The following is a 12,578-nucleotide window of genomic DNA, read 5'->3' on the forward strand; positions in this document are numbered from 1 at the left end:
CTTCCAAGCAACAAAAAAAAAAAAGAAAAAAACTCTTCCGTGGGCATCTTGGATTCCCTATACGGTAATTAAAAACTAACACTAAACAACTCAGGACACGTGCTAACCGATCTAAACTAAGACCCCCATCACATTTTTGTAGTGAGAGAATCTAAATAATCTTTAGACATGGCCAGGAGGCAATTCCGGTCATGGTTGTCCGGTTCACTACCTTTTCGCCATTTGGTAGAAAAGACTCACACGCCAGCACTAATAAACAAGAAGGGGAAGGGAGGGTTCAAGAGGAGGTCGGAAGGGGAAGGTGGTTAGTAAAAGAGAAGTAGAGATGCCGCCGGCGGTGAAGGCCGGAAGCCGGCCGCCATGGGTGGGGCTGGCGGCGGCGGTGTGGGTGCAGGTGGCGGCGGGCAGCGCCTACACCTTCCCGTTGTATTCCCACTCGCTCAAGTCGGTGCTGGGCTACAACCAGCGGCAGCTAACCATGCTCGGCGTCGCCAATGACTTCGGCGAGAACTTCGGCATGATCCCTGGCGTCGTCTGCAACCGCTTCCCGCCCTGGCTTGTCCTCCTTATCGGCGGCGCTTGTTCTTTCCTCGGCTTCGGCGTCCTCTGGCTCGGCGTGAGCCAGACCGTCTCCGGCCTGCCCTTCTGGGTGGTGAGTGAGCTCTCTTGTATATTTCCTTACTCTTGGGTTCTTGATCTTTGATTATATTCTCTGATCTATGTTTTTCTGATGAACTATCGTTTAAAGATTTGATTTTTAACGGTTTTACTGTTTCGGCAATTGTTATTGACTCCTATCTGTTTTTTGATATACTTATGATTCCGTTTTACTTTAAAAAATTCTGATTCTGTGTATGTGGAGAAAGATATGAATGTTATAGGCATCTAATTTATGCTTTGAGATGGAGTGTCCTTTTGATTCAATGGAACTGGGCGGTTGGTAGGAGGAGAAGTAGCCTCTCTATGTATCTTAATTATGCGCTTGCATATTTGGTCGGAGAGTTATTATGATAAATTCATGCTTATGTGCTATAATTTGTGTTATCATTGTACAAAAGAGAGATAGTTATTAGTTTCTGATTTGGGAGGTTTAAGTGGCCCGTGGATTGATGACATGCCAGAGATGCATGAGGTAAAGGCTGATTTGTGTAGGGGCAGTTAATTGTACAAAAGTGTTTGTGAAAAAGCAGTGAAGTTCTTCATTTTTTGGGGGGCAATCATTTGGGTCAAAGTATATTTTTGAATCCTTGGGGTCATGTCAAGTTGGTTTTAAGTTTATATAAGTCCATGTGCTGATGGTTTTATATGAAGGAAGAATCTATGGCAAATGTCTGTCTAATCTCAAGTGTGCTCTACTCTGGTTGCAGTCTCTTCTTTTTCCATTGATCTTCTCCTCGTTTGATCTTTCTCCATTGAAGACAGGCCAAACTTCTTACAAAATCTTTCGCAGGAATATTGTTTCCATCAATTTGTATGGAAGAAAGGAACCATAGTTAGATTCTTTAATTGATCACCAAGAAGAGACAAACAACATATAGTAGATGCTGAAGATAACAAGCTAGTTGATGTTATGGAGATAAGGAATGTTGATGACTGGATAGTTTACCCTTAGACTCTTCCAAGACATTAAGTGATTAATGTCAATTAGTGAAGGTGTAAGAGTTTTGGGCAAGGATGATATCATAACACAAAAGCAACAAGCAGACATGACTTTGCAAAGTTTATGGCATATGAAGAGTTCATCCAATCAATGCAATGCTAGATGTCTATTCATAAACTTAAAACTGCTAGGATAAGCTGCATAGATGTGAAACCAAATGGCATAATCCTTCATTACATGTTTAAGATCTATCAGTGTGCATAGTTTTCATTGCTTTGATGCCCACTATGATGTTCATAAAAGAAGGAAAACTAATCAGATTGCAATGTTAGCCTTCAGGGCTAGGTGGGTATGTCAAAGCTAGATATGCAGGGAGTGGTTGTAAAAATGATGAGAGGACAGCAGCTTGCTTCAGGTCCTCAACTCCTTCGGAGTAATGAAAACATGTTAGTCTGGAAGCATAGATCATTGTTATGTTAGTTATAAAATCTCTGATTATCCAATTCATATGTCAGACACCAGCCTGCTTCCATTAATGTGTTGCTGAGTGAGCTTGTTCTGGGATTTGAGAGCAAATCGAAGTACCCTGGATCAATTCACTGCCTGTTTAATCAGAAGAAGTATCCTGACATCCTTTTTGATAGCTCTTTAAAGTAACTTTTCATTTTCTAGAATCGGACTTTATATTCACTGGGATGGCTGCTGTAACTAAGTTTATCAAAATGACATTATTCACAATTGAGAGGATTTAGTTGGCCATATGTTGAGTCTTTGTTTAACTTTTTTTATAACAAATTTTCAGTACCACACTTAGAGCCCCATACTTAGGACTGAAACAGATAGATGGTGCATTGCCCACACTCATCCAGACTTCATCATGTTCCATCTATATCCACACTCCAAGAGATGAGGCAGGTAAATGTGTCAGTGTTCATTCAGAAATTGGAAGACAACATTTCAATAAAATGAGCTCATATTAAATTCCTCCAAAAGCAAACATCAATCTGTTATATTTAGACTCTGATAGAAGTTCCATTGTGGACTCTCAGATCTGTTGGTCTGAGGGGGGACCTCTCATGGATATAAAATTCAGAAAAGAGCTGGGAAGTGACCTTCTTCTGGAATCATCTAATCTCTTATCTTCTTCACCCCTCTACAGTCCTTTCCTTAATCCAGATAGAGTAGTTTGGAGATGGAATTGTAATGGTGCATTACTGCATTCTTTGTCAAATCCAATTATTGTTTCTTAAATTTTGATTGAATTATCTGAAAGAATTCACTCCAGTATGTAATTCTGTAGCTCCTTGAAAACAAAGACATTTTATTGGTGGGCCATCAGAAAGGCTTTTGACATCGGAGAATCTTTTTTAAAGGAACCCGCCCATGTCCTTTGCGGCTCAGATGTTGAGAACAACCTAAATCACCAGGCATATGGTTGTTTTGCAAATTGGTACATATCAAACGTATTCGCAACATGACTCAATATCATATGGTAGATAGGAAGATAGAGAAACCTTTCTTCCACTAGATAAAGCTTGGGGTCTATCTCTGTGTTACGAGATTTTGTGATGCTTGCTTGTATAAAAGTTTTAATGAAAGAGTAATTAAAACGTGAGTGGGCTGATGAGATTGGGACTCTAATCTAGAATGACTAGGAAACATGGAAAAGTAAAGAGAATCTTTCCTAGTATCTCTCAAATAAACATTTATCTTAATGTAGGAAAGAGGAAGTTCTTTTTGAAAAAAAAACCAACATGGGGAAGGAGATAATTTTTCCTAATATTTCTCAAATAAAATTTATTTTAAAGATAAAACATGTATTCCGATAAGAAATAATGAAAGAGCATTAGTTTTTCTTAAATTTTAAAGTAATATTATATTTGAAAAATCAATTATTTTAATTAAAATTAAAATTATTGTTAATATGATAATATATTTTCTAATCCTAGTTCTATCATATTTGGTTCATCGATTGGCTATGAATCAAGGTATGCTGAACCGGCCCGTATCGGCCGGTTCAACCCGTACTGATGGGGCCGGAACTGGCCGGAACCAAGCGGTACCGGACTGGAACCGGCCGGTATTAGATGCATACTAGACGGAATCGGATGGTTCCGTCCAGTACGGCTAGGAACTAGTGCGAACCGGTCGGTTTGCACCGGTTCGCTGTGGGTAGCATGCCGCCCGCGCGCGCTGGGCAGTGCGCGTGTGTGCTATGCAGACCGGTTTGGCACCGGTCCGGTACGGCTAGGAACCGATGCGAACCGGTCTGGTAGGCGACCGGTACGCCTACCGATACCGATTCAGCATACCTTGCTATGAATTTTGAATTATGAACTCGAAACCATACAAGCAAACTAACGAATTATATAACATAGGTTGAGAATGGATTTCATTTTTTCTGCCAATATCATTTCACAGGAGGATCTTGAAACATGACAAAGTTATGCGTATCAAAGGTTGTCCTGGTTCTTTCGTCCAATTGGACTTTCTGAAGGCCTGGGAGAGTTAAGAAGTTTTCCAGGATTGGGTGGGATCTCATCATTATGGTGCTTTAATGGCTAATGTGGAGGCAATGCAATAGAAGAATCTTTCAACATGAGGGTTCATCTGTCGATGAACTTGATCCTGGCTAGAATGGTATTAGGATTCTCCCAGCAAGCTCCAAATTGCTTTGTATCCTATAAAAAAACCTTATGTTTCTCTTAACTTGGTTCTCATTTCAACTTCCCTAAAATGAATTGATTGGTATCGCCCCATTCTTCTCTCAAAGAATGATCTATGTCTTCTCTTATAGGAAAGTTGCCACGAATTACTTCATGATTTAATGATCTTCAACTTGGTATGTAGCTATCACAAGAAATGATTTTTGTCGTGGAACCATAAAAAGCTAATGAAGCTAAATTTAATCTGAATAATGGCAAAAATTTTATTTTATTTTTATTGTCAGCATATTAAATTTACTAATTTTTCAATTTTTGTTCTCTTGCTCTAGCCAAACCCAAACCCCTGGCCTCTATCTTTTTTATTTTTTTTAAGCAAGTATGCTTGTTCCACAATTACACATTCTGAAGATGTTACTTTAATAGATTCGCTAAGAGGTTTTGTTGGTCTCCTCTTAAGCAATGTGCTTTAGTAATATCTAGAGAATACTCGGGAGAAGAAACTTCACTTCCTATTGTTCTTGCATAAGTATGCCATCTGCATCCACATCTTTTTTGTTATTCCTCATCATTGTAGACCCATTAAATGTCACATCAACAACAATAACATGGAATCCTGTACACCTTCACTCTGTCTATGTATTCTAAAAAGGTGCAATTTTATGCTTTAGGGGATAGTTTATTAGATTTAACATCAACATGAGGGAGCCAACCCAAGTTTTTAGGCTATTACTAATCAAGAGATAGGCTGGAAAATACTTCTTAAAGAGTGCACTCTGATGTTATGGAGGGCAATCTGCTTACCATGAAAGCTAATGTGTTGAGAAATTTTGTGAAAGTCCTCGAAAGACCAGTAGAAATCCAACACCATGTGTTTCCTCCATTAAGGTCTGATACATGTAAATATAACTTGGGCATCCCTTTGGTGTGTTGTAGTGCCAGATGATGCCTTCATCTCTACAAACTGCTTAAACTCATCTGAAAACCATTCCACCAGTAACCGATTTAGCTTCTTGATCTTTTCATCCTGTCTACTTTCAGCATAGACTTCCACTGCTTTAGAATAGGGAGCATGTGATGCTTGTATATATGAAGTGTAAACTGAAAATTTTCTCGAAAAATCATATGCAAAAATAACTAAATTCATACTACTTCCACTCTTTGAGGCATTTGCTACAGGGAACCCATCATTTGAATGGATGTACTGCTGTGAATGTTTGGTAAGATAAATTTCACAGCAAATCTTAAAACAATTCTGCTTTCCGTAACTAATGATTTCAACAGAATTTAACCTGTAATTTTATTATTCTTGTAATTGAATCTCTCTCGGCTGAAGGTTGCTTTTCTAAAGTGGCTCAGACTCGAGTATGATAATCTTGTGAAGTCTACGAGACTGATTTGGTACTGTGTATAATGATCGATATCAACATAAAAAATTTTGTTTTCAGGAAATGGTCAAATATCTCACTATGACTTATAAATTTCTTGGAAATCTGTATTTATTGATTATGCGATTAATTTGTTGGCTGTGTATCAACCTTAATTCTGGATCTCTTTCAATGGAACGATTTTATATTGAAAAAGTTTCTTATTGAAGCCACAATGTTTTTAATGATGAGATTGCCATTCCAAAGAGTGCTATAATCTTATCTTTGATAGCCTTTGAGGCTATCTGGTTTTTCCATTGACATTGGTGAGTGCTATGATATTTTCTTTGATAGTCCTTCCATCACACCTATTTTTTGTACCAGCAATGAAGATGACTTTTAGTATGGTACAATGAAACCTAGAGACGTTAGAAACACTTCTCCAAGTCTGCCTGATAATAAGTTAAGACTGATGCAAAGGAAGCAAAAATTATCCAAATTAAAAAGGTCTACATCCCTTGGATATCTTTTCCCAACTAAGCGCGTAAACCTTGTGGTCTGTAACAGAAATAAGACATTCATAGGAAACAGAAGAAGCTATACTTGGTGATCAAAGAAGCAAGAGAGTAGAAAAATATAGCAAGAGAGAGCAATTACTGTAGGGCGAGCGAGTGACTAGAAGGATTGGCTGGGAACAGCGAGTTTTTTTTTTTTTTTGGGGGGGGGGGGGGGGCGGTGATGGGTTGGCTGCATTTCTTATGAAGGAAGATTTGTTATCTGACTGTGACTAAGAGTTATCTCCTGTTTGACTCAGATGACTAAGAATACAGGAGATACTTGGAGAAATTAGGTGAGAGGAACCCATGAAAGTAAATACTAAAGAGAAACTAGCAAAGGTTATGCGAGATAGATTATGAGGTTTTGTGAAATTTATTTATAGTTGGGTGGCACGGTATGCCAGGGTGTTTAAAGAGAGCATGATGTTCAAGAATTACATTGATACTTCACTCTGAAATACTTTCTTTTACTAAAATATCCTTACAAGGTAGCAATTGATAATATAGTAAATGACAAGAATGCTCCAAAGTTTCCAAACAGTAAATTCTAAGAGAAATATATATTTCAAAATTGAATTGTGAAATCTAAAATTTGAAGATTATTTACTTTGACACTAGATGAATTTGTGTTGGCACATCTTAGATGATGCAAGCATAAGCAATGCTTATTTAATTGTTACTTTATGATTCTTAAATATTTTATTGTAACTCTTTTGAGTTTGATTGTCCTTCAGGAGCAGTAAATAAACTTGTAATTTTCTCGCAATAAATTTAGCTAGATGACTTTGTGACAGATGCTGATCTACTGTTTGTGACATTATTCAGAAGCATGCCTCATATCTTAGACCTTGGTTTATTGGGTTTTAAACTGTTGTGACCACTGCTATGTGTAATAGTAGTACTGTTTCTGATGTTATGGCAGTTATGGATTGCATTATGTATTGCTACAAATAGCAGTGCATGGTTGGGCACAGGTGTTCTTGTCACCAACATGAGGAACTTCCCTCTTAGCAGGGGCCCTGTGGCTGGCATTCTCAAGGGTTACATTGGGCTTAGTGCTGCAGTGTACACTGAAATATATATTGGACTGCTCCGTGATTCATCTACAAAACTGTTGCTATTTCTTACACTAGGGATTCCTGGTATATGCCTAGCAATGATGTATTTTGTCAGGCCTTGCACACCATCTTTAGAGGAAGACTCATCAGAACATGGCCATTTTTTGTTTACCCAAATCTCAAGCATATTGCTAGGTCTCTACCTCTGCGCTACTACGGTCTTGGATGATGTTGCCTCACCAAGTGATGCTGTAGCCTATAGTTTGTTTGCTGTAATGGTTCTCTTACTCCTGGCTCCCCTTGCAATCCCTCTGAAGATGACACTTTATCCAAAAAAGAGCAAAAAAATTGGTTCTGTTGGCCCATCTGGTTCATCAGACTGTCTAATTGAAGGAAATTTAGATAAATCAGAACCATTGCTAGCCCAATCTTCATCAACAACGAATGCTGGGAGTATTCAGGAAGCTGATGATGTTTCTGATGTGGATATACTTTTAGCAGAGGGAGAGGGAGCTGTGAAAAAGAAGAGAAGACCTAAGAGGGGAGAGGATTTTGAGTTCCGTGAAGCTGTAATTAAGGCTGATTTTTGGCTTCTATTTTTGGTATACTTTCTTGGAGTTGGATCAGGTGTCACTGTGCTCAATAATCTAGCACAAATTGGTATTGCAGCAGGTGTTGATGATACAACTATCTTGCTGTGTCTTTTCAGCTTTTGCAATTTTGCCGGCCGTCTTGCGGGGGGTGCTGTTTCTGAGTACTTTGTCAGGTGGAACCATTTTCCTTTTCATTTTATTGCCCAGTTATTGTATTTTGCAGCTATATATGATCAAACATGGCCAAAATGTTGAGTAATTTCAAGGTTTTATTGAGAGGTTTTCCAACCCTTGCTCAAAGAAAAAAAAGATTTATACAAGATTTTATCTTTTGCAGGTCTAAGATGTTTCCTCGGCCCATTTGGATGACATGCACCCAAGTTATCATGATCATAACTTACCTTCTCTTTGCTTCTGGCTTAAATGGTACCCTATATGCTTCAACCGCTTTACTTGGTATCTGCTATGGGGTCCAATTCTCTGTCATGGTGCCAACTGCATCTGAGCTCTTTGGGTTGAAGCACTTTGGGTTGATCTATAATTTCATGTTGTTAGGAAATCCGCTTGGGGCTCTCCTATTCTCAGCTGGTCTTGCAGGGTATTTGTATGATGTTGAAGCAGCAAAGCAGAACTCAGGTTTTCATGATGCTTTGAGCAATTCTTGCTTGGGGCCTAATTGCTTTAGGATCACATTTCTAGCTCTAGCTGGTGTCTGTAGCTTAGGCACTCTGTTGAGCATAATTTTGACGGTGAGACTTAAGCCAGTATACCAAATGCTTTATGCTGGTGGGTCATTCAGGCAGCCTCGGAGCTTGAATCATTGATAGCAGTGACCCGAATGAACATGGCCTTCATCTTGAGCTGGGGCCCTTTCTTTGGTACCTGTTCTTGTGTTGTAATGGGTTTGTGTACTTAAATATCGTGCAGTTATCAGGAGCCTTCTCTGCCCCAATGAATGATTTGGTTAATCTTGGGAAAGAAGCTTCTTATAGACTGAAGTATTTTACCTGACTAAACGTGACTTACATCTTTGCACATGACATGATGACTCATTGATCCAATACTAAAAATGTTACAATTAAAATCAAAATCCTAATTAAAATTTTAGGAATTCAATTTTAAAGCTGGAAGCATATTTGTGTTTAATCATAATAGTATAATGCATCTAGTCTATTTTCCTTACCTGTGTCGTTTTCATTCTTAAGCTTTCAATAATTCTAGTGAAAGCTGTATTTGATAAGTTTTCAAATGAGGTTTTCTAGGATACATATAGTTTTCAATAAAATGTATCAGCGGTAAAGCAATCCTTTAAGTTGTTGATCTATCAGTCCTATTTTTATGATGATCGTTGTATTCTGATCCTTTCTGATCCTTTTTTAGCTTAAGATGCAAGCTTAAGTGATGATTAGTTATGAGTTGTTAAAAATAGAATTCGTGATTCATGATTACGTATGCTGGTTCTTATTAGTTTATATTCTTTATGAGTTAATACATTCTTGGGACTTTATGAACTGCATTTTGTCTTCTCATCATACTTGGATGAAGGATTGTCTTGTTTTCAGGGAAGGATGAAGTATTCTGTTCTCTGCTGTCTGCATCGATTTCGGAACCCTTACCCTTTCTCCATATATGTGCCATCACCAAGAAATTATTGACTTGAAACTCAGCTACGCTTCTTGCCAGACCGAGCATCTTTTGGGGATCGTCCTCCATTGTCTCTGTCTGTTGTACCTATATTTTTGTCGCTGCTGCTCCCTAACTCACTGCAAGGCTATCTTCTTGGACTGTTGTACCTTTGCATTGCTGCTCAATTACTCACTTCTAGACCATCTTTTACCCTATGTTTTAGCCTCATCAGTTTGCTGTTTTACATTATGCCCTTAGTTCCCAGTATCATGTTTTCACAAATGCTCTTTCTGCAAATCCATGCAAATGACCTGACACTTTAAGGTGCTATATATGTCATCACACTTCTCTTAAGTTATGAACTATAGATACCTCGAAGAAATTCTCATGCCTTTCTTATAATAGACCTTTATCACCATCCTCGGTCATCAAATATTCTCTCTCATGGATGGCAGGTTATGTTCAGATAGAGTGAATGTAGAAAACTGGAAGACCATTATTCTATCATGATAAATGCATGTCTTCTTACTGTTTACATGTACTCTTATCCTTTGAATGGGCTTGTGACATTTTTAATATTATATGTAGTCCCCATGCGTGAGCCTATCCTGTAATGTGGTACCATATCATTAGGAGGTCTAGTCGCTGGTAGTCACTGGCATATATTCGGCTGAATGCCATCCTCAAAATTCCAGGGGGATTATCATTAGAAATCCCATCATTTTGATGTCTTCTGATTTGAGCTAATGGTCTGAAAAACCAGGAGTGGTGGTTATGAGCTTGAATCCCAAAGTCGGATGACCTACAGCCTCTTCATGTTGATATTAGAGGTTCGGCAGTATGCGAACTTTAGCAATAAATCCATCTTGGAAGCATTTGAATTCTTGATGTTGGTGGTGGGCATTTTTCTAAAATTATTTAGCCGGTTGGTCGATGGTACAGATCAAAACCTTTCTGGTAGGAACTGCTGAAGTAGCATTTGGTCTTCAAATTCAATATGGTTCTGTTATAGCTCAAGGTTCTTAGCTGAAGTTTCAGAAACTTTAGAAGGTCTGACCTATAAATTTTTACAGTGGACAATTAATTCAGACTCCCCAACTCAGTAGTAAGTGCGAAGTCGCATCTAGAGTGGGACACTGTTTATTAACGGACCACCGGCATCTCGGGGCAATCTTTCAATTGCTTTTCTGATTGCTAACTGACGCAAAGATTTCGAGTGGAGTGGTCATGATCTGGTATAATGGTGGTCTATTGATGTTTGCAGGAACATGTAGCTTTTTAGTCACTTATTAAAAAAAATTAAACATGGGATCTGCAGGGACCTCACTCCCAATGATCTTGCTTTTTGCAAAGAGAATCGATCAACGAGTTCTTTATGTAAACAAAGTGTTCCTTAATTAAGTTGGTTGGAATGATTCATGATATGAGACTACAAATTATATCCCATATGATGTTAAGAGGACAGCCAACAAAAATACTTTCCCATATAATTGTTTGTCTACAGACCCCTTTTAGCAAAATACATATTCCTCTTCCTTCTGACTTGAATGTTGCCCACTTTAGAATGATTTCTAAAGATCTGACCCCAATGTACATGAATGGATGAGTCTCTAGGCTTGAGGTTTGAGAATTTATGGGCATCAACTGTTCTGCAAATGTATAATACTTCTTGTCCAAGCATGCTTAATTGCAGAGCTTTGATGGAATCTGGTAGCCACTTTCACCTACCTTCACAGCCATCAGTTCTTGACAAGAAGACAGTGTTTGAGACATTTAGACCAAACCTAATGTATGGATGCTTGGATGCTCTCCACAACCATTTCCATCAATCAAGCCCTTCTGAGGTGGGTGACTGACTCCATCAAGTTGACTTGGACTCTTGGGATGGAGGAGACTCAAGCTATACATCAAAGAATTCATGAGAACAGACCTTTCCCCCTTATATTGCATGCATACATATGTTCATACATGTATACCTAACCTCTAATCATTTCTCCCACAACTTTGAGATTTTGTTATCTTCCTCACAATCAGAAAACCAAACAACCAAAGCAAAGCACAAATGCAAAGTGGACAAACCTCCAAAGTAAAGCACTCTCATGGCTCCTGAAAAGCCAAGGCACAAAAGCCTGCTGAAAGACACTAGGAAAAGCTCTTCTCCATGTGCTTAAGTTGGCTTCAAGTCCTGAAACATGGAGTCCCACCTGATCGCCTCGGTGCTGCTCCCCCAACATCCATCTTTATCACCACCTTTCTCACCTTCCCGATTGTTGTACGCCACCGGGCTTGCGCTATGCGTGACAGAGTTTGGTCTGGCAACCTTGACACTGCCCTCGGTGAGCATCAGCCTTCCCTGCTTCAGTAGCGCCAGCCTCTTGTTCCTCTTCAGCATGGTTCCCTTCCACCTTGCACCACCGTATGAAGGCCTTGGGACGACCACGATGGCCGAATTCTCTCGACGGACCAACGAGTGGATGTACTTGGCCAGGAACTTTGTGGTCTTCTTCATCGCAGTGAGGAGCCTAGCGACCGGCTGTGGAGAGTTGGACTTCTTGGCTAGCTTGAGTATCTCAAGCCTGTGCTTGGCTATGGAGATCCCCATGCTTTGGAGGAACTCATGGTTGAAGTGGATGATGTCCTCTTCCTCAAGCTCATTATGGGAGAAAAGGAGCGAATACTCATAGATAAGGCCATGTTCAAGATTGGATTTGGAGAGCCAAGAGTACCAGTCCATGGCTTTGGGTTTCCTGAGGGGGAGGGGAGTGGAGGATGGAGGTTTATGAGTAGGGAGGAAGGGGAAGGGCTTGTGGAGGAGGTGGTGGGTTCATTAGATTTATTTCTTCTTTCATCTCTGCTCTTTGTGGAATTTGTAAGCAGTTGTTGTGTGGTGGAAGCAATGGGAGGTGGGTGGTGGCCCACATGGATTGGGTCTCATGGGAGGTCTCTGTTTCTGTGTCTGGTGTTAAGGTTAAAATGAGAGGGAATGGAATCTACTTTTCTTTGGAGGATAACAGAAGCTGACAGGATTGCAGTTAATCTTTTCATTTGGGGGAGTAAAATATTGTGGTTAATCTTTGAGGGATGGGATGTCACTTCCAAAGCATCTAGTGTCTT

The 12,578-nt window shown here is 39.4% G+C and overlaps 2 protein-coding genes across 2 annotated transcripts; one reads left to right on the forward strand and one right to left on the reverse strand.

Annotated features, from left to right (window-relative positions):
- Positions 1-211: 211 nt before the first annotated feature.
- LOC120112899 (protein NUCLEAR FUSION DEFECTIVE 4-like) lies at positions 212-8,878 on the forward strand. The gene is made up of 3 exons (XM_039132999.1): positions 212-652; positions 7,110-8,011; positions 8,176-8,878. The coding sequence occupies exons 1-3, from the start codon at positions 326-328 to the stop codon at positions 8,660-8,662; spliced, it is 1,716 nt and encodes a 571-aa protein (XP_038988927.1). The 5' UTR covers positions 212-325; the 3' UTR covers positions 8,663-8,878.
- Positions 8,879-10,900: 2,022 nt separating this feature from the next.
- Positions 10,901-12,578, reverse strand: LOC103696034. The gene has a single exon (XM_008777534.4). The coding sequence runs from the start codon at positions 12,196-12,198 to the stop codon at positions 11,632-11,634; it is 567 nt and encodes a 188-aa protein (XP_008775756.1). The 5' UTR covers positions 12,199-12,578; the 3' UTR covers positions 10,901-11,631.

This window comes from Phoenix dactylifera, chromosome 1 (genome assembly GCF_009389715.1).
Source record: "Phoenix dactylifera cultivar Barhee BC4 chromosome 1, palm_55x_up_171113_PBpolish2nd_filt_p, whole genome shotgun sequence".
In the NCBI taxonomy this organism is placed as follows: domain Eukaryota; kingdom Viridiplantae; phylum Streptophyta; class Magnoliopsida; order Arecales; family Arecaceae; genus Phoenix; species Phoenix dactylifera.